This window comes from Cariama cristata, unplaced genomic scaffold (genome assembly GCF_000690535.1).
Source record: "Cariama cristata isolate BGI_N322 unplaced genomic scaffold, ASM69053v1 scaffold7152, whole genome shotgun sequence".
Lineage (NCBI taxonomy): Eukaryota > Metazoa > Chordata > Aves > Cariamiformes > Cariamidae > Cariama > Cariama cristata.
The window spans coordinates 13878-34176 of record NW_009605434.1 but is presented as its reverse complement, the minus strand read 5'-3'; the positions used below and the strand labels follow the sequence as shown (position 1 = coordinate 34176).

Genomic DNA, 20299 nt, shown 5'->3' with positions numbered 1-20299 from the left:
TTTTTACTGGTCTCTAACTTGTAAATCTTTTTGAATACAAACTTTTATTTGAATGGTATAGACAAGAACAAAAAACTCCACCTCCCACTACTAGGGTCTGTGAAGTGCATCCTAATAAAATAGCTTTTAACTGTTAGTAAAACTAGCTTTGGGTGAGTTTTAAATTGTGTTTTGTGCTGCATAGCTGGAGAGATCAATCTTCTAGACAGTGATCTGAATGCTGAAACTAAAGTCAGGCACACCTGGAGCCCTGGAGCCTTGATGTACTATGGGAGAGCGGAGCTGCAAGCATCTGACCACAGGTAAAAGTCCTAAGCAAATAATCAGAGAAAGGGCTGCTAGGTTAGAATGTGTCATACTGAATTACATCTTCAGAGTGAAGGACCGAGTCTGATTATAACAGGAATTACACCCTTATTCTGTGCTCGGTATCCGCTTGGTGGGTTTTTTCCCCCTTATGGTGGGTTTTATACCAGAGTGGCAAGTATCTATGGTCCTGTATTGGTTTCTGCTGCACTGCGATCTCAGCAAGGGTTGGATAAGTTGCAGCAACAGGTATAGAAAACCAAGGGCTTTCTGTTGCTTGTTTTTGGAAAGCTCCAATACCAAAACAAGCTGCTCTGCCAGACTCCCACTCAGCTTGCAGTGGGAGAGGAGGAGGTTGGGACTGTGTGGCCTGAAGAGGTGTAAGCCATGTACACAGAGGTGGGACCTCTTCAGAGCAGTGAAGTGTTGGGCTTCTGGGCTTCCTTTAGAAATGGGGATGGGAGAAGGAGGAAAAAACAAAGACCAGTGCCGCTGGTTGGTCTGTATCATTAACTTCTCTTTAGGGATCTGAATGACCTCTCTTTGTTAAATTGTTCACAGCTTCACTTCTCTGAAACAAATTCTGTAATAAATACATCGTGAAAGCTCCCTTGCATTCAGAATAATCTTTGTCTCACCCCTTGCACGCTCTACGGAAATGCTACAATATTGTTCATCATAGCAGTGCTCAGTGGCCCACAGTAGCTGGCTCTGTGCTCTCATGGTGCTCTTGCATACAGGACTGTTCTGTATTCCTTCAGCAACTGAAGAACATGCCTCTTGCAATCAGTTTCTCTGTGTCAAGGCTTTGACATTGCTGTGCTCCACAAAGCACAGTGGAACTGCTGCACTCATTATATAGGACCCTGAGGATGCAATCTGTGAAACATGGCTGTTGTACATTGGTTTTCTATTTCGGCAAACTTGACTGCAAAAACTGCTTTTTAATTATAGTCAGCAGGTTTGCTTTCCCAACATTTGTGCTAGAGAAAGGGCTTAGCTATATCTCTGTGACATATGGAAATGCATTATGATTCACAGTGCTTATAGAAATTGTTAACGCTTCCTATACCTTTTTTTTTTTTCCCCTTTACTATTCCTTTCTAGGTCTGCTGTTGTTGCTTTCGTATATTCTGGTATTGTGCATTCCGGAGCCTGCTCCATTGCAAGTAGGAGGCAGCAAATTTGAAATAGATGAGCAGCCATCCCAGTTACTGCTCTGTGTGTATGTGCAGGTGGAAATCTAAGAATGTGGATTGCATCCACTGAGATGAGACAAGCTTTACACTTTCAGACAGCTTTCTCAATTTTATTTCAATCTAACACATAGAGAGGTAATTTGTTGTCACTGTCAAACCAGCCAAACCAGGACACTTGTAAGAAGTGGCTGAAGAAGCAAGTTTGCAGTGTTGGCTGCTTATAATGTGATGGATTGACATATGTTTGCTACATAACCACGTTATACACTTAGAGTGCCTTGTCCTTAGTTTTTGGAAGAAGATGTCTTTATGTGGCCTTGTCTAACAGAAAATAATATATTGCCTTCCCAATTTATAGACGTTTTGGGACACAGCTGTTTGATAATGAGTGAATCCTGATATTTTTAGACTGCAAATTTGCCACAAGTGCTACACACAATTGTGATTTGAATTCCTTTATGGTGTGTCCTCACTGTTGCATTCAGCTACTGCAGGGCTGGTAAATATAATTAACGTTGCTTAAGGCATGATCTTCCACTGCAGGAAAAATGAAACAATCCAGCAGACTCTGAACTTCAGGGTTGTATTGCCAGCCACAGTGCTTTTTTGCAGTAAGACCTAAAGTACTTTGTTCTGTCTCTCTTTCTGTGTAGAACATAGGTAATAATCACTTCCTTCTAAGGTATAGCAGGCTTAATTAAATACGTGCAATGAGATTTGACATTGTGGCATTCAAAATTATCAAAGATGTATAGAGTTTAAACAATACACTGTCTGTCTTTCACACAACAAAGTGCTTACCTGTCCTACTGCTTGACATTGATTTTAATTTTATATAAGCATTTCCTAGTGGGTGATATTGATCTTAATTTTAAATAACCATTTTGTTTCATGTAGGCCAGTGTTAGCTATTGTAGAAGTGGAAGTTCAGGAAGTTGATCAAGCTGCCCGTGAGAGTGTTTTCCAGGAAGTGTCATCTTTCCAGGGACCACTGGATGCCACAGTAGTGGTAAATCTGCTATCACCAACACCTGAAGAGAAAAATGAATTTCCTGAGGACTTGCGCACAGAGCTTATGCAAATGTTTGAGGATTATGGCACTATTGTTCTGGTCAGGTAAGTTTGGGATCTGAAATGCAATGTCATCTGTTCAAAAACACAGACTAGAAATTCCCTTTTTGTCCTGACAGCATTAACTTTGCATTAGAAAGTAGTATGCTGAATTCCTTTACTGCGTGTTGAATTCTTCATTAGAAATTGAATACAAGTGTTTTGAATATCTTTTACCTCTCATCAGCCTGTTAAAGAAATAGTCTAACAGCTCTATTGGCTGAGTGGAGGAGAATTTTATTCAGTACAGCACCATAAAGCAGAGGCTTTGACGTGAATCTTCACCTTTAGTTTCAGGCCTCATTTCCATTCATTGCTTCTGCTGGCGGGTCCTCTCCAAGGAGGTCTGCTCTCTTCCAGCACTTTTTCACACTCACGAGGATTTCCTGGCTAGCTTTCCTTTCTTTTGGGGGTCATTTTGCTTATTTGTTAATAGTACGGCTTCTCGCAGTTCTATCACCTACTGAGTTTGAGAGGGAAAGTGTGATACCTTCTGGCAGAGCAGTTTAATTTCATGCTGGTTGATTCTGTACAGAGCTCCAGCATAGCTATGAGACTTCTGTTTTGAGAAATACAGGCAAAAGACCTGATAGTTGACCTGGGAAACAAGACCAGAAACTTGTTTATGTTGTGTTTGACCCATTTATTAATGGAGAAAACTGATGACCTGTTGTTGTATGGTTTTATGAAGTACCAAATATAAGTGGAGGGTTCAAAAGCAGCCCTGCAGGAACAGCAGCACCACCTCGATTGTGAAGAAAAGGAGCAAGAAAAAAACATGCTTTGGTGGTTTGCTTCTGTTTTGTTTTGTTTTGAATTGCTTTAGAGCTTGATGGTGTACTACTAGGACATATCACGTGTCCTCTGAGATGAAGGGATATGCAGAGCTATGGAAATTAGTACAGAGGGAGTGTGGTTATCGGGCTTGGTATCCTGTCAACGGCTGCCGAGATGTTTGTCCCTCAGCTTCAGGGCTGATCCCGTAAAGGGCAGGGTGCTGGGGTCACACAAGGGAGGATGGGGGAGAGGAAGAGCCCAACTGGGGTTCATAGATCACTTGCTCCTCCCCAAAAAAGAGCTGTGAGGAAAATACAACCAAAGCCAAATACATAGCTATTCGAAACTATCACACTTGCCTTTAAGGCTTTTTATTCAATGGTGAAGTAAAATGCACTCTTTTCTCTCCCCTGCCTTTTTTTCCTAGGATCAGTGGAGGTCAAATGCTGGTGACATTTGCAGACAGCAAGTCAGCTCTTCGTGTTATGGATATAGATGGTGTCAAAGTAAGAATCTCTCAAACCTGTAATAATAATAATTTCATAACACATTTCTCAGAAGTGGTTGCTTAGAATGAGATAGTTGAGTTTCTGGCTAAATCAAGTAGCATTATTTCAAAGAAACTTAGTGCTTGCAGAGTCCTTTTAACGCTGAGGCTTTTAACGCAGTATTTCAGTTTCAGGAGGGCAGGAGGTGCCTTTTCTTGGAGCTCCTAAGCAGCGCTCTGATGCCACTGTGTAATACATGGACTTGGTCATTGTTCTGGTGCTTGAAGCAGTTCTCCTGAGATTGTGTGACTTTATACTGTTGCCAAAGCATCCTCACAATTGTGGTTTGGAGATTTCTTTTGTTTCTCTTAAGTGTATCAAATAAACTCCTCCTACCAAGCTGGAACAACATGATGCATTGCCTCCATGGCAAACTCGGCATTAGCAGTAGGCGTTTACCTTCCCATCCCCTACTCTTCCTTCCCATGCCTACGCTACAATTCATCAACCCCCTCGTTTATGCTGACAAAACTGTTTGTGGGGCTGCACTGTAAACTTAACACTGAAGTAATGGATTTAACTCTCATTCTTCTTTCACATTCTTCTTTCATATTTGGAGTTTTATCTTTTAATTTGGCTCGTTTCATTGGTGTAATTTATAGCACAGATCGAAACACAGTTGTATGTGCGCAGCGTGTGAAGGTGCTGGGAACCTGGGTCAGGAACTTTCCAAACTAGTTTTGCTGCCAAAGCTGCTTGCTTGGATACATCTCAGCCCAAATGTCATGAGGCAACACATACAAGCAGCTGTGGTCTTAATCTGTTTAATAATATACATTAACTATCATATTTGGGATTTTCTGAGCAGCGTCTCTTTACAGATGGCAGCAGGTAGCAAACTGTTGTGTGTTTTAAAGCTACTAAGTCAAAAATGGATCTCTACCACACCACTATTGCTATCAGAGTATCGTTTTGACGATATTTGAAGTTTCACCTATTTCTCAAGCGTTTCCCGAATGCAGCATCAGTGCTTTTGAGCTGTGAAGCTAATTTTTTTTCAAGAATATTGTTACAGTCTGAAAACTTAGTTATGGGGGTAGGAAGAGTGCTTCCTTTTCATTTAGCTTCTGAAATGAAGCTTTAGTTGCATCGGTTTCTGAAGTAGTTGTACAATAGACTGACAGCGCTTGCTTATTCTGGTCAGGTGTTCTCATTTGTGAAGTTGCTTGGCAAAGGGGAAACAATTCTTTCTTTGCGTTAGGTTAGAGGCAGAACAGTGAAGATCCGGCCCAAGACTAAGGACTGGCTGAAGGGCCTTCAGGAGGAAATTGCTCGAAAACGGGACAGCATTGCCCCCATGTCCCCCACGGCAAACTCCTGTCTTCTGGAAGAAAATTTTGACTTCTCAAGTTTGGACTATGACTCAGAAGGTGAGCAGCGGGTTTCTAAGTGAAGTTGTGAGAAATTGCTTTGCTGACTTTGATTGCACAGAGAAGGTACAGTATGAGTGTCACTGGTATCTTAATTCATAATGAAGCCACACTTCTTAAAAAGAGGATTGTAACTAAAGTCGTGACCCGGCACTACGCCTGGGCAGAGAACTGTTGCTTAGATTGTCCTATCAATTTAGTGTTATAATATATGTTAGCAAGTCCAATGTATGGTACAGTTGTCTGTAGAGAAACAAACTGTAGTGAAACACATGGGTTACACAAGAAGCTTGCCTAACCTGTAGATTAAATTCATTGGCAGTAGAAAGAGACAGAGAATGCCTTTGCTCACTAATTCTTTGTTATCTAATATTTTAATTCAGGTGATATAGTGGAGGATGAAGATGATTATTTAGATGATGCTTTGTGTCAACACCTAGTAGCAGACACAGCAGAAGATACACCTGAAGGCTCTGAACATTTCACATCTGTAGCTTTTTCAAACAAATCTGGACAAAACCCATGGCTATATAAAGGTAAAGTATCTACCTTAAAGTAAGACCTGAAGTTTGTTCTCCTTTTGTCTATATTTCCCTGTTCATTTATATTTTCATTGTAGGTCCTCCAAAGATAAGGATCATCATTTTGGTACATGTTCATGCTCAACCCCCTCTTGAATTAGCAGCTGTAACTGAGGCACTCAGGCATAACAGCAATACAAATAATAAAGCTTAAATCCTCCTCTTTAGCCTTGGGCAACACAGGAATGCTGAGGAATGCTGGTTTCCTTTTATAGTCAGGAGAAATTAAGTCTTTTTATCTATTTGATGTTGTTCGGCACCAGAGCATACAACAAAAAATTGTCCGTTATTTTCTTATCGGTGAGGGCCAGAGCAAAATCAAACCAAAGGGATCCTGTTGATTCAGTGATGGGCTTGGCTCCGTCCTTTGAGCAAGATGGCAGTGCAGTCAGATTTAAGTTGGGCAGTACAGGAGGTGGTCGTGTTCAAATGACTTCAAAGAGGCCTGAAGTTTCTCCTTTGTTCCCATTTTATTTATTTCTGAAGAAATCAAGGTTCACACAACAGGTATATTCATTCTTTTAATGCTTCATAAATGTGTTACCTTTTTTCCTGGTCACCTGGCTTGTTTGCACATTATTGTGAAACAATTCAGTAAAGAGGAGATAAAACTGTGAAGAAAATACTGATAAAAACTGCACCAAGAACTAGCCAAGCCAGTGGTGGTCTTACACTGGGACGTGATCAGGACGTGCTTCGGTGACCAAGCATCAGCAGGCTGGGTCACGTATTAAATGCTTCATTGTGACAGCAAGTGATTGAGTGGCTGTCGTTCTGCACTCTCTCAGAAGTGCTTTGTCTTCTGACATAAAAGAGAAAACTTTTAATACCTTCAAAGGTTGAATCAGAAGTAGAGTTCAAAAAGATTAAATGAAATTCGTACGTTTACACAGACAGATTTTCTAAGCAATCAGAGCGATATACAGCTTTCTTGCCCACCTTGAGTCATAGGCTGGGTGCCGTGTGGCCAGACCCAGAAACCTAGCCCTGAGTCAAGGAGCAATCTGTCATTATTAAATACTGTGAAGCCAATCACTTTGTATTATAGGATGCCTTGCCCTCCAAACACCTCTGGCCTACCGTGTGATGATTCATTAAGCTACAGAGAATTGCAGTGATTCTTTTCACCCACACGAACTCTTCTCCACAAAAAAATAGCACAAAGTAAATGGAGATTATAAAGTATAGTTTGAAGGAGGTCAAGGTGGGGTCATGATCTCACACAACTCAAAATATGATATATTCAATCCATTTTGAAAGTCTCTGCAATTTCAGATGCCTCCATAAGCTTCCAATTCTGCCTGAGTAACTCCTAATGGAAGGTACGATGATTGTATAGCTGGTGTCAGACACAGGTGGAAACCAGTGACGGGCAGAACAGTGTGTATGTGTGTTTCTGAGGTCAGAGAAGGGCGTAGCCTCACGAGACTGGTGTCCCGGGGAGCCCTTGCCTAAAACCAGCAACCTTTTAGGGGAAGGGATAGAGTGGCGATGGCTGGTTTTTGTCTTGCGTTCAGCATTACTGCCAGAATTTCAAGCCATGCTTTTCGGTGCTTGCATAACTCCTCGGATGCTACCGATGAGCCTGTACCTGCAGCTTTAGAGGTATCGAAAATGCAGAGAGAAAGGGGAGGGCGGGTTGGGCAGATCACAGGCTCCATCTCTGCGGCTGCCATCCGCTGCTGAGTGGGAGCAGGAAAGTGTGAGGCAGCTCGGTATTCCCTGCAGAGCACAGCTTTCTGAAAAACAAGAACTTTTGTAAAAATGCCTGAAGTATGAGAGACTACTGCTACATAATTCCTTCCCCATCCTCTCCAAACCACAGGGACAAAACTGAACCCAGTGAATTTTGGAGCCCTAAAGAACAAAGCTGCGTGACTGGGCAGCCATGGTGAGCTGAGAGAACTGAAGTGAAAGCCCTGACTAAAGCAGACTGGGAGACTAAAGCAATCCCTACTTCTTGCCTCTCTGGCTGTCAGAGAGGCTTAGACGGGATGAACGACTGCAGTTACCCAGTCACGTAAGGTGCAGCCAAGGGCTAGCAGGCTGAGGCAGGTGAACCTGTTAGGAGATGTTGCTGGAAAGCAGAGGTGTGGTGAGTGAGCCATTCAGACAGGTTTTTCTCTGACATAAAACTGGTTCTCCTGAGCAAGGCAAGTTCTCTAATCCTCAGAGGGAATTCCTGTGTTTAGGAAGGAAGAGCAAGGGATTGATGGTGACTAGCCTCCTCGGGGCTGCCATGACACAGTTTGAATGAGAGCAGTTTGCCGCCAAGTCTGGCTGTGAAAAACTCAGAATCTAACAAGGTGACTAGTAACCCTGAAATCAGATGCAGGCAGTCTTTGTGTCAGCACAAACAGCTAATAAATGCTGGAAAAGGAGAGAGAGAAGTGTAGATGTTTCCTGAGTGGGAGCAGGGAGACATTCAGGGAGAGCAAAACAATATGAAAGGAGCCATGTCGTGTTGCTGAGATATCTGGTTGAGGCTTGCCATTCATAATCGCCTCTCTCCTGACCACTCACATCTGGTGCATCTCACCCAGCGGGCATCTAATGCAGATCCTTTCTAAAATTTCCCTAGATGATACAGACCTGGCCGATTTGAAGCGGGAGCTGGAGGCAAGTGGGGAATGCCGCCGCCGGACTCCAAGCAGGTCTCTGTCCATCCCTACCAGGCCTCGGCCGCTTCAGCCACCACAGAGGCCTCCCCCTCCCGGTGAGTTTAATTTTCTTTAATGTTGTGTTGGCCCCAGCTGAACGGTTTTGCCAGCCATTTCGGGGTGACAAAGAAAGTAATACCTTGTTCTGAAATGTCAGGCTGTTGAGGTACTAGTAGTTGCTTCCCAGCCTGTTTCAGCCTGACTATGGCTGCAGTTAGCAATGAGAGAAGTTTGTCTTTAGGATGACAGACACTCCACAAAAAAATGCCTTTAGTGGGGCTGGAATGGCCCATGTGTTTCATACTAACTCATCACTCAGGTTAGAGAGTTGACCAGCCACTTTGTGGCAATAAAAATAAATATCAGTATTTATGCCTGCTGACTTCCAAAGTCGCTGAGTGTTTTCTTACACTTTCTTTGTTTCTGACTTAATTGTAATCTTCCTTTTAGAAAGCTTTGACAAAACACTTGTTCTGGACAGTTTTTGTCCTTTCCTGCTTTGCAAGCAATTCTTGCTTGCTTTTGTGTTTATGAAAGAAATGCAAAGTGGCTTATGGTTTTCAGGGAGGCACAAAGGGGAATTGATGCTCTTTACCTAAGCTCTACCCAGCTGAGATGCCATCAATGCTGTGCTGCTCCTGTTTTTATGGCTACTTCTGGATGAATGCTGGTTGCTAGATCAGCATAATCATCTTTGCCTTCTGTATGACACAATCTATACATCACATTTTTCCTGTAGCCCAAAAGTCTTTCTTCTGTGTATCTTTTTCAGTCTTAAATTAAAGGTTCTGTCAGACTCACTGCTGGAAGATGAGTTCTTTGGGATTATTCCCATTCATTTCTGAATCTGTTGCACAGAAGTGACAATGCTGCTATCTGTATTTGAGTGCCTGGAATTCAATGTTAATGCTCAGCTGAGGTTATATTAAATTAATTAAATGAAAGCAAGACTAGCTAGGAAACTGCTTCCTGAAACAGTTCAAGATTTCAGCATTCTATTCTGTGTTGAGATTTCTTTTCACCTTAGATTAGACCAGTAACAGTTGAGCCCATCACTCCTCGTAGATTAAAGTGTCTGGCTCTTGGCACTCAGGCAGAGGGACTCGAGGTCCCTGGTGTCCTACAGGAAGGTCTTGCCTAATATGTCTGTCCCTGGAAGAGCAGGGAGGGTGACAGCATCTCTTTTATTTATTACAAACAATTTCAAAACACATTGGTTTTGCTCCATTGCAGATAAAATGTTGTACCAGCTCTTGAATGGAAAAAGTCATTTTTATTCTTCTTTCAGCTGGAACATCAGGCAAAAAGTCCCCCTCAGATGGTTCCCTTTCTCCAGGAAGCCACTCCACCTGCTCCATCCTGGCAACAGCAAAGCTGCTACCCGGAGCCCCTCAGCAGCCCGTGAGTCCTGCTGCTCAGTGGGGCCACTTCGCGTTGTCTTGCTCTCCCCCATCACCGTAGACACTATAGATACTGAGCATCACATACATTATGCATCTGTCATACGAGGAAGGAAGTCCATCACATACCTGGGCTGGAAATGCTAAGATGAACCTGTTGTACTGTAATACAGGACTGTAGGAACTGCTTGACACCAGAAAAACGTTATTAAATTGCCAGGAATTAGAAAGGCCAAAGAGGGAGAGAGAGAATGGTGCAAGACCAGGGCACTGTTGATTTATTCCACGTGCTGCTTTCTGACAGATGTAACTTGAATTTTCAACAGCATGATAATATCCTTTAATTCTTTTCTCACCTCTTTTTTGACGGGCCATGCTAGTGCACAGAATGCAGGGAAAGCCTTGACCCTTGCCAGCCAGGCTGCTAACCCTCTGAGGAAACCAAGACTAGAATGTGGAAACACCTCCGCACTCCAGTCTTGTTGGATGAGAACCCTAATGTAGTGAAGACGAGATGGCTAAGGGACTAGCTGCGGCAGTAAGCCATTGGCCTGTCTGTCAGCTGGGAACAAAGATGTAGTATCTGCCAAAAGACTCCCCAGAATTTCTGTAGTATTTATAGATTGATGAATAGCCACTGGCAAAACCAGAACTTTACAGGTGTGTGAGCTTAGCTGTAAGATTACAGGTGTACAGGAAAAATCAGTTCTCTCAAGATTACTCATTTTTGGGTTTTTTTGTTGTTTGTTTTTTTTTTTTAAAGCCTAAAGTCCGGACTGGAATAAGTAAACCTTACAATGTCAAGCAGATCAAAACCACCACAGCTGAGGAAGCAGAAGAAGCTATTAGATGTCTTATGGAAGCTAAAGGAGGTAAGCACAGCTTTCTAAGTGACTTTTAAAAATCTTTAAATAAAGAAAACTGTAGGTGTATTCATCCATCCCATCATAGCCCAGATGCACATATTTCTATTCAGAAGCTCACCTAAATGCTGACATACACATTCTTGGAAGACTCTACTTGGTGTTCTCTGTCAGTTTTGATAATGTTAACTTTTTTTTCTTTTCTTCAAGATGACTTAAGTTGTATATTTTGTTGTAGAACCTGTTACTAGGAGCACATTGGGTTACTTATGTTCAGATTTAGTCTGAAGAATCGAAAGATAAAGATGGGATCTTACTTAAACTGATAGTGCCTGTGTTAGCTCAGAGCTGCATGTAGTGACTGCTCACTGTTCCAAGCAGAACTAGAGAGCAAATACAGCTGTGGGAGAAATAACCTGGATTCTGTTCACATTTGGACAGCAAGTGTAGTTGTAACCTAACTAGAAGCTTGCACCACATTAGCTTGAATAGCTAAGCTAAAAGGCTACTCTGTGTTCAGGCTCTCCGTCTAATCCCTGGAGAAGAGAGCTTCTTGCAAGGGCAGGAAACTGGTTTAGGTATTGAAAGTTAGGCAGTGTGAATACCCTCCAGGATGGCAAGTAGTCTTTCTGCTGATGCTGTATGGATGCGAGAGAATGCAGCACGACTCTGAGATAGCTACCTGAGTTTGCAAGGCTCTCAGTTTAGGAGAAAACCATCCCTTTTAATTTGTAAATAGAGCAAATGAACTCTGGACTAGTCCAATTTAATTAGAAATATCATAAAGGCATCTTGATGTTTGTCCCTCAGAGAGTGCTCTTCATTTGGTTTTGAAATCAGGTTTACTCTCCATTCATTTTGAAATTCACATTACGAGTTTCACTTGGTGTGGGTAAGGAAACTAGTCCGGTCAGCATCCCTTTCAGTCCCTTGTGCTGTACCACCAGTTGGCATTTACAGTTCTTCCCAAAGTACTCTACAAGATGTGCCTCGTATCAGTATCTTGATTTTCCAGATAAGAAAGCCATGGCAAAAGGAGACTCAGGACTTGAGTCCAGTACTCCTGAACCCCCAGCCAGTGTTTCCTTCCACTTGGTGAAATGGAAGTGGCACAGCACTGCTGGTTTGGCATGAAATTGTTTCAGGCAGGGGAGTTTTCCGCTAACTGCCTCTTACAAATGTGACAGGATGGCAAAGGTCTGGGGTTATTTCTAAGACCTACCTTCCTGGCCTGAGCCAGCCCTTTAGGCATGCGCATTTTGGGAAACATGACTGTGAAAGAAATTATCTTGAAGCTACATTCTGATCAGGCCAAGATGCCATTTGTTTTTGCTTTTCAGGACTACAGGAAGACGCAGTAAAGCCTGCTCCAACTAAAAACCAAACGTTCACCAAACCCGAGCCTCTTCCCAGCATCACAAAGTCAGCATCATTTCAAGGGTCGCAGGCAGGACCAGTGCTTGTGCCCCATCGTCCGCCACCCAAAGTTCCAACAATGAAGAAGCCAGTACCTCTGCAAAGGACCAGAGTCAAGGTGGAAAATGTAAGATAGTTGCAGCAAAACGCATCCAGCCTCCATTACAGAGTGTGAATGATGGCAAGAGGAGTGGGCTGTTCAACCGTTTGTATGAAAACCTCTCATTTAAAGTTCTTGGTGAGCAGGCGCTGAAATGATTTGGTGTATTGTAGTCACCAAGGCATAAAAACGTAAGAAAGATTGGAAAGGAAATAGAGCCTTGAGCTCCTTACTCAGCCCTACTGAGCTTTTCTATTTCACAGTCCATTTTCTTAGATTTTGTTACTTTTCTGCTGGTTTGTCTAAACCTCGCCAGGATTTAAGACTCCTCCCTTCTTTATCACAGTATTTACTTTTGACCACGTCATGAGTGGTCTGCTCTGTAATCATCTGAGGCAGCTTCTTCGTCAGTGTGCTGTTCTGCGGCCTGTTCAGAGACATCTGGCTTTTCTCACACAGCCTTTCACTTTGAATTCTGGCTTCTGCTCAAGAGCTCAGGTTCTTAAAAATACAAACCTGTAGGTGTTTGGGTTTTTATTTCTGTCAGGTCTCTACAATGGAGATAATAGTTCTTCACCTCTAGAGCTGCTAACATGATTATTTAATGGTGAAAGCAATTTAAGTACAAGAGAAAGACAAATAGAACCTTTTATAGTCTTCCTTTGACAGAAGCTCTGCTGGGAAGCTCTGTTCTAAGTTGCTAGGACTCCTGCCTTACCCTCCTTCGCAAAGGCAGTCATCCCTCTCTGCAGTGGACTTTTGTGACTCTGCTAAGTAGAGGTGGCACAAAGAAGAAAACAAACTGCACAGTGCATGCCCTTTCCTTAAACGTTCAATAAGAAGGAACGGTCTGGTGGTTGTGTTTATGTTGTTGCTGTTCCCAGGGTGCCCCTGAAAGGTGCAGAGCGGGATTGGTGGTTTGGTGTTGGTTACAGGAGATCTCCTGCAGGGACCTCATCTGTTGCAGTTTGACTCTGCTTCAGACTTCCACCCCTTCCTCCATCCAGCTGAGTTCAGATGGGAGTTGTGTACTTGAAAACCTCCACCCGCTCCACCTCTGGCAGGGGATATGTCCATCATAAAATGCTGACTAAATATTTCGACTGCATTGAAAAGCCTGTATATTATCTTTTAATACTATGGGAGAGTAATAAAGAATTAAAGTTGCTTTCATTCAGTCACACCTGAGTGTAAGAAATCTGAAGCAGCCCTTGCCCTCTCAGACTGAGCTGGGCTCCAGTTATTCATAGATTTTTAAATGATAAATACATGCTAGATGTAACTTTGAGAGCTTACTTTTAGCCTCAGTTCCTAGCATCAGTGAGACGTGACCGAGCCATTAATGCATTTATTGGGTTAACTTAAGCTAATTGTCCTTCAGCCTTATCTATGGGAACTACCCAAAGGCGTACGCTAACAGCCCCGTTAATTTAGCCCTCCCTGTGCGTTCTTGCTTAAATAATATTAGTCAGCAGAGAGGTGTAACAAATAAAGAACTTACCAGAACTGTGTTAATTTGGCCCAGACCAAAATCCTAACATGGAAAGGAGACCGTCAAAAAGAGATGTAGTTCTCATTCAGGGAGTGACCAGGCTGTAGGGCCCTTGCCCTCAAACAGCACCCTGTAAAGGAGCATGGGTCCAGGGCACGACGCGCCAGAACAGAACCAAGCAGGTACACCGTAAGGCTGTGCTGTCAACCCTCCTCTTTGTACTGCTTTTTTTCCTTCCAGTACTGTCAGCTTTTTGCAGTAATGCCATCAATAAAAGACTTGCACCGGTAGCAACTCAAGAGTTTCAGGTGCCCTTTTTGTTCTCAAATTTCTCGTTCCTTTTCCCCCTCAGGCCACGTCTGCAGAAGAGCAGCCTGACCAACAAACCCTACAATCTCCTTTTGACTTGCCAGAGCCCCATCTAGAAGCTGGAGCTATTCTTAGTCCGACCAGGATTACTCCAGTCCCTAAACCCAGAACACCACAGGCTGGGAAGCCTCAGGAGAGCAGGGGGAGCAGCGAAAGGCAGCCCCCCTCCGCAAGCACGGCCGAGGCCATTGCGCTGCCTCCCCAGAATGCTTCCTTCGCCCCAAAGGTACCACCACGAAGAAAGAAGTCGGCTCCTGCAGCTCTTCATCTGCAAGTTCTCCAGAGCAGCGACAACCCACTTTTTAGTGAGTTAATGTTCAACTCCGACAACAACAATCCCGGGTTCTGCCCCCAGACTCGGGACACTCGTGTCCCGGCACAGCCTGCTCTCTCAGCTCCCACAGAAAACACCACGAGGAAGCCGTTGGCTCCAAACGCCGCAGAATCGATGGCTGACCCGCCGGGCCCTCCTCTACCAGGCGGCCAGCACCCACAGCTCGCAGATACCAGCTGCCTTCCAGAGAACACCAATCTTTTGGATCTGGATGTGGATTCTTCCTCCCCTCTTTCTGCACAGGCGGCATCAGCTGCTTCTCCAGCACGCACTCCAGAAAATTCAAAACGCCCCAGCTTGAAAGATTTCAGTCACTGGGTTACATTTAATGATGATGAAGACAGTAGCACGCTGTCAGAAGGGTTCAGCAAACTGCTTGTCTTGGAACAAAACAAAAATACCTTGATGAAGACAAATACTGATTTAGAATTGTAAAATTTTGTCCCCTTAATGTTCCTATAGAAATCATAATTATCATGCAAAATAAAAATAAATCTTTTGCACAAAGATTTTTATTTAAGGAAATAGATCATCTGTCCATGCTACATTTCATTTTCATGTTTAAAGGTAAAGATGTTGCCCCTGGAGGGAAGTGTATAGAGTATATACAACCTAACATTATCTACGGCTTGTTTGAAAAGTTGTTTATTCTAAGTTATTTCTTTTTATTAATCCATCTTATGATACTTGATTTCATTTCCAGTACAAATCAGATGTAAGAACATGTAATGATGTATGGAAAAAGGTGTTCAGAAAAAACATTTTCCTGTGAAATTTATATATTAATCAACTTCTGTCACTTGAAATAAAGCGCCCTTATCTTGAATAGATACAGTTATTCTGGAACAAACATCCAAATGGGGAATAGATACCAGTACAGCTACAGCAGCAGCACTGGTGGTGGTCTGCTACTTCATTTCCGCTGTGGAAACGAGGCTTAGACAGCATCTTCTCGTAGATCTTAACTAGCTGGGGTGCTGGCAGGCCCTAGGACTTACCTTGTTAAACTCATTCCAGTCTTAAAATTAAAATGACAGGTGTGTACACCTTTACAGAGTTGTAAAGCAGACCTGGGAGAGGCGGTGCCCAGGCGTCTGCGGGGAACGCCTGTTCTTGCTCCCGAGAAACAAACAGCTCTCGTCTCCGGGCCGTGCTGATAACAGCACAGTAATAACAAAGACACCTTGGCCGTTCTGAAGGGACCAGTGCTCCCGCCTACCCCGAACCCAAAGGCAGCCTGAGGTTGGTTTCTACCACAGCTCCAAAACTCACCCTGGTTTTCAGTTCACAGCACGCCAATGCCAACCAACACAGGTCACAACGCCCGAGCCCCTGGGCAGTGACAGGCCCTTTGCAAAGAAACCCGACAGTCTGCTTGCATATCGTCTGTGCAAATACTGTGGAAATACGGTGATGAGTTGGGACTGGCTGATGACAGGTCATTCATGTCTTATGCTAAAGGCAGTGTAGTAATTCCGTAGTTGTGTCCCTGTTCCCTTTCTGCTGCTTTGTAAGAAAATGCCACCTCAGTCTTTTTTATTTCCATGGGGCAGCTGAGGAAAGAGCTGGGCTTGGAACCGAAGTTTACGTACGTGCCACACAGGCCGTCACGGCCTGAAACCGAGCCACGAGCCCATGACTGGGCACGGCAGAGGAAGAGTCGCTTACAGCCTAACAATGAGTTTGCCCGCTCCCAGCAAAGCTCGACCTGGCCACCAAGGCGGTGGGCTGGTGGGGGTGGAAGGGGGTAGAGCTGCGGCTCTCACCGTGCGCTCCTGCTGCTCATCGGCCTTGCGGGCTGTTTGGTTTGTACCAGGGAAGGAGCTGCCGTGTCCTTCCCGTTCACCTCGCAGCCGCGGTAAAGCTGTGGTGGTGCATTTCCCTCCCGGCGCTTCAGGCCCCGGGACTTGCTACGATCGCGGGAATTCCCGTTAGGCCTTGACCTTTGTGCAATGAGCTGGGCAGTCGCACGTCCCTTGCCCGCACCAGGAACGCCTTCGTGGCTAAGGTGGGAGTAGCACCGAACACACCGGCAACTCATTGCCTGACGGAGGTAGGGGATGAGAGCAGGAATAATCCATCATCCCCTGACAGCCTGGGAACGTGCCTCACCTGAATTGTAGCGCAAGTGAACCGGTACTGTTCTTACTGGGACTTGGAAAAGTCCAGTAATTGCCAACCCGGATGGGGCCAAGATGGGAGTTTACTGATGACCAAAGTCATCTTGTCATCTTGTGACCCCCCTACACAGGGGTCCTAAGTGAGGCTCCCTAAGTGCGCGCTCCTGGACTGCAGCGGGCGGCGACCAGCATCTCCCCCCGTGTGCGACAGCTCACCGAGCTCACCAAATGCTCAAGTTTGCAAAGTTTGGAGGAGCATTGCTGACGACAGAGCCTGGGCCAAAACCCTTCGCTCCCCGAGGCTCAACCCCTGCCCGTTTTGAAAAATGCCAAGGCAGTTGAAGTGAGTATTTCACTGAACTCAAGGGGAATTTTTAACAGGTATACCTATCTATATATATAAAATTTGTGTGCGTGCATGTGTGAAGTGATTTTAAATACCCTATAACAACTCAAGACACCGGTGTGCTTTTAGTAAATCCTATTGAATCACTTTTTGAAAATGTTAAATTAGTCACTGATCAATTGTTGCTAAATAAGTCCTGCTAACTCCTTTAGCTATAACCCATTGACCAAGTCTGGGATGAGCGTGGATCCAGCTGCACCTGGACTCCTCTGAAGGAGTTTAGAAAGCAGAGGGGTCCTGTCTGAACCTCAAGACTCAACAGGAGGCTCTCCCTTCCTCACCGCTTTTCGTCTCTGCTCTCTATGTAAATCATTCTAGCTCCCTTCAAACACAATTTGCCTTTGTATGTTTCTTCCATATAATAATAGAGTGAACCTTTCCATCGAGCTGTCTTAAGTCACACCTTTATAAATTCATATTAAACCCATTTCTGCTCATACCTTTGACAGTGAGTCTTGGAGCGACCCTGGAGCACTCATTCACAACAGCCGTGCCGCAGCAGAAAGCCAGGCCGCCCCGAGAAACAAAACGCTCGCTGAAGGTGAGCTGGGAAGGCCAAGAAATGGAAGTACACACGGACAACTGCAGCTAAGCCGACGATCACGGTCCGTGGCTGAGGCTGCGACAGCCTCGCTGGGGGAAGCACCCCTCGTAACCCCTGTAGGAACTCCAGGCCAGCACTCCCGCGGGCCTGCTTTGCTTCTCCCTCACAGTCACCCGCTATTCCACCAGAGCCTACAGCACAAGTGTTTCCGGCGAGTCTATAGGTCACTTACCATGGTGGGCTGACTCATGAAGTATTGCTGCTTGGCTCAAAGCAGACGTGACCTTCATAATGAAGTCATCTCTGGTTTCTTAGCGAGCCAGCAGTCGTCAAGCTTCTCCGAAGCCCGAGACTTTGGGGAGGACAAACCACGGTGCTCAGCGCGCCTGTTTCACCCGCTCCACCTGTGCAGGCTTTTGCCTTGCCTGCGCAGTAAAACCGTGCGCTGTGGATGCTGTTGGTTCAAAGCGGGCAGTTAAAAACGAGAGATTGCAACTCGCCATGGTAACTTGTTAAGAGAAGCATCAAGATCTTTTATTATTAAAGGAGGGAGGGCATTTTTAAGCAGTTGGTGAAGCTGAAAAAAACCCTCTCGTTTTCAGATTTTTTTTTTGCAGAACAGACGTATTAAAAAAGTTCAGAGGTGCTTTTTTTTTCCCATAGGAAAATCAATTGGCTTGTTCTCAGCTTCTTGGAAATGGAATTCAGCCATTTTCTTACTTGTAATGCCTACCTGTTTCGCTGCCAGGTTCCGAACACAAGACATCCTGTAAGAGAGGACGCTGCCTTTGTCTGAGCAGCTGCCATCCTCCCCTGCTCCCGCGGTTGTCAGACACTTCAGAAAAAAAAATAAATCCCCAAAACCTTCAAAGGCCAAACCAATAAAACCCAGTGCTAAGAAGCCTCTTAGGCGAGTGTCGGTTTAACGTGGCAGCGGGCTGGTGAATAATGCTGAACCAAGAGAGTTGTTTCCCTATGAGATGACACAGAGCCTTACCCTCTTCATCCTCCTCTTAAAAAAAATACAGTGAATATTTATGGGCACGTTTCAGTATAAAACCTTAGGAGCAGTAAAAAAGAAAGAGTACGTTATATGACCATCTCCAACATTTTCTGCAAAGATAATTAACAGCTCTAGGACAGCTAATTTACATGTTAATGAAAGTGTTAGCAGGAAAGCCAATTAAACTGGATTTATACAAGTCAAATAAAATCTGCTTTATTACTCTCCTTGAATAAGGGAAGTATCTGGCCTTTAGCATTATATCTTATGTCCATGTATGTGGCAAGCTGCCCGCTGAAGGATGAATCCCGGCAGCTAGCTGGTTTTTGCTATCAGTGACAGCAGATACTGTTCAACCGCAGCAAATCAAGGGAAAGGAACAGCCAGTCCAGCTGAAAAGGTTACGGCAAAGAATGAGGCATCTCCTGTCTCAATACATCATCTTCCACGCCGGTCCCCAACACCCCAGCCAAGTGGTGTTTTTTTTTTTTTCCAGAGGCAGGCGCTTACATCCTGGGTTCTGGTTTTAATGGTCAGGAGAAGCAAAGCAAGGCCAGACTTGCTCTGCGTTTGGGAAACCACCACGGAACACTGACGATGCTTTCCTTCTCCTTCAGGATTAAGCCAGGCCCCACCACAATGTGACAAGAAGCCAAGTAACCCGAACCATCATGAGCCGACATCCTCAGCTAGGGAACCCAGAGCACGGCTCTGTCCTCAGCTCTGCTGCCCCTTCTCACTGGGACATTATCACTGGAAACCAGTGTTCCCAGTGACAGCTGTCAGGCTTGAGGGCCACAGAACGGGTGGCAGCCCATCACATTTTTCATGCTCTGAACCCAGCGCTTGGATATCTTAAAACGGTTGATGCTGGCTGCGAGGCGAGGTATGTCGATTTACCAGAAGCAGGTGTAAGTGTCTGTGTGCTGCTTTCGTGTGAGCGACTTTGGGACGAGACTGACACCACGGGAGCGTGCCCGGGAGCCTGCAGTGCAGCAACTCCAGGCATCCCGGTTGTTCAGCTGCATTCGTGTTTGGGGTGGGTACGTGGTTCTCCTCGGTACAGCAACAGCCCAATTTAGCTTTCTTAGGTGAGTGACCGCGGAAACAAACAAAAAGAGAACCAAAACCAAAGTATTGTTTAGCATTTCCACTCTGACAAAACAACATTTTTGCTTTTTCCTTTTTGTCCAGAATTGCCATTTTCACCAGGTGGAAAATTTCTCCTTTGAAGCTAGCTGCTCTGCCTGGCACCAGTGAAAGCCAGTTTGCGCTACTGTAATCACAGCAATTAAAAACTCGATGGCTGTTGCTACTAGAAATACCAACACAGTTCTACAAGAGTGCTGGACAAGTGCAAGAGGACTGACAAACTCCTGTTAGCCCTCCCCTCCTGTCTTACCAGCGTAGTCTTGGATGCCACAATGCCGACAAAACGCCATCTTCGCAGACGATTCACGTGGGCCCCCAGCTAGGTGGGACGAAGGGCATGGTTTGAGACGTAAGAATTTACATAAAAGCACTTATTCTGAATTAATGTGATACCAGGGAAGCAGGAAAGCCTAAGTTTCTAACGGGAAGCAGACATGAACACTACGCAACGGCCCTTCTGGCCCTCCAGCCGAGGTCTGTACATGGTTTAGGAGGCACTGGTGCAAAATCCAAAAGCACAACTGAAAAACTGTTCAGTTTGGCAAAACA

At 44.7% G+C, this 20299-nt stretch overlaps 1 protein-coding gene across 1 annotated transcript in view; it reads left to right on the top strand.

The window, feature by feature from the left end:
* The window catches only part of SYNJ2 (synaptojanin 2), a 48958-nt gene extending 33998 nt beyond the window's left edge, over window positions 1–14960 (top strand). Inside the window, exons 16-25 of the mRNA XM_009695944.1 lie at window positions 185–302; window positions 2403–2621; window positions 3820–3898; window positions 5142–5310; window positions 5694–5846; window positions 8473–8607; window positions 9840–9952; window positions 10715–10823; window positions 12155–12357; window positions 14175–14960. Of these exons, the coding sequence (XP_009694246.1) occupies window positions 185–302; window positions 2403–2621; window positions 3820–3898; window positions 5142–5310; window positions 5694–5846; window positions 8473–8607; window positions 9840–9952; window positions 10715–10823; window positions 12155–12357; window positions 14175–14960 (2084 nt within the window). The remainder of the gene's footprint in view (window positions 1–184; window positions 303–2402; window positions 2622–3819; window positions 3899–5141; window positions 5311–5693; window positions 5847–8472; window positions 8608–9839; window positions 9953–10714; window positions 10824–12154; window positions 12358–14174) is intronic.
* The last annotated feature ends 5339 nt before the right edge of the window (window positions 14961–20299 follow it).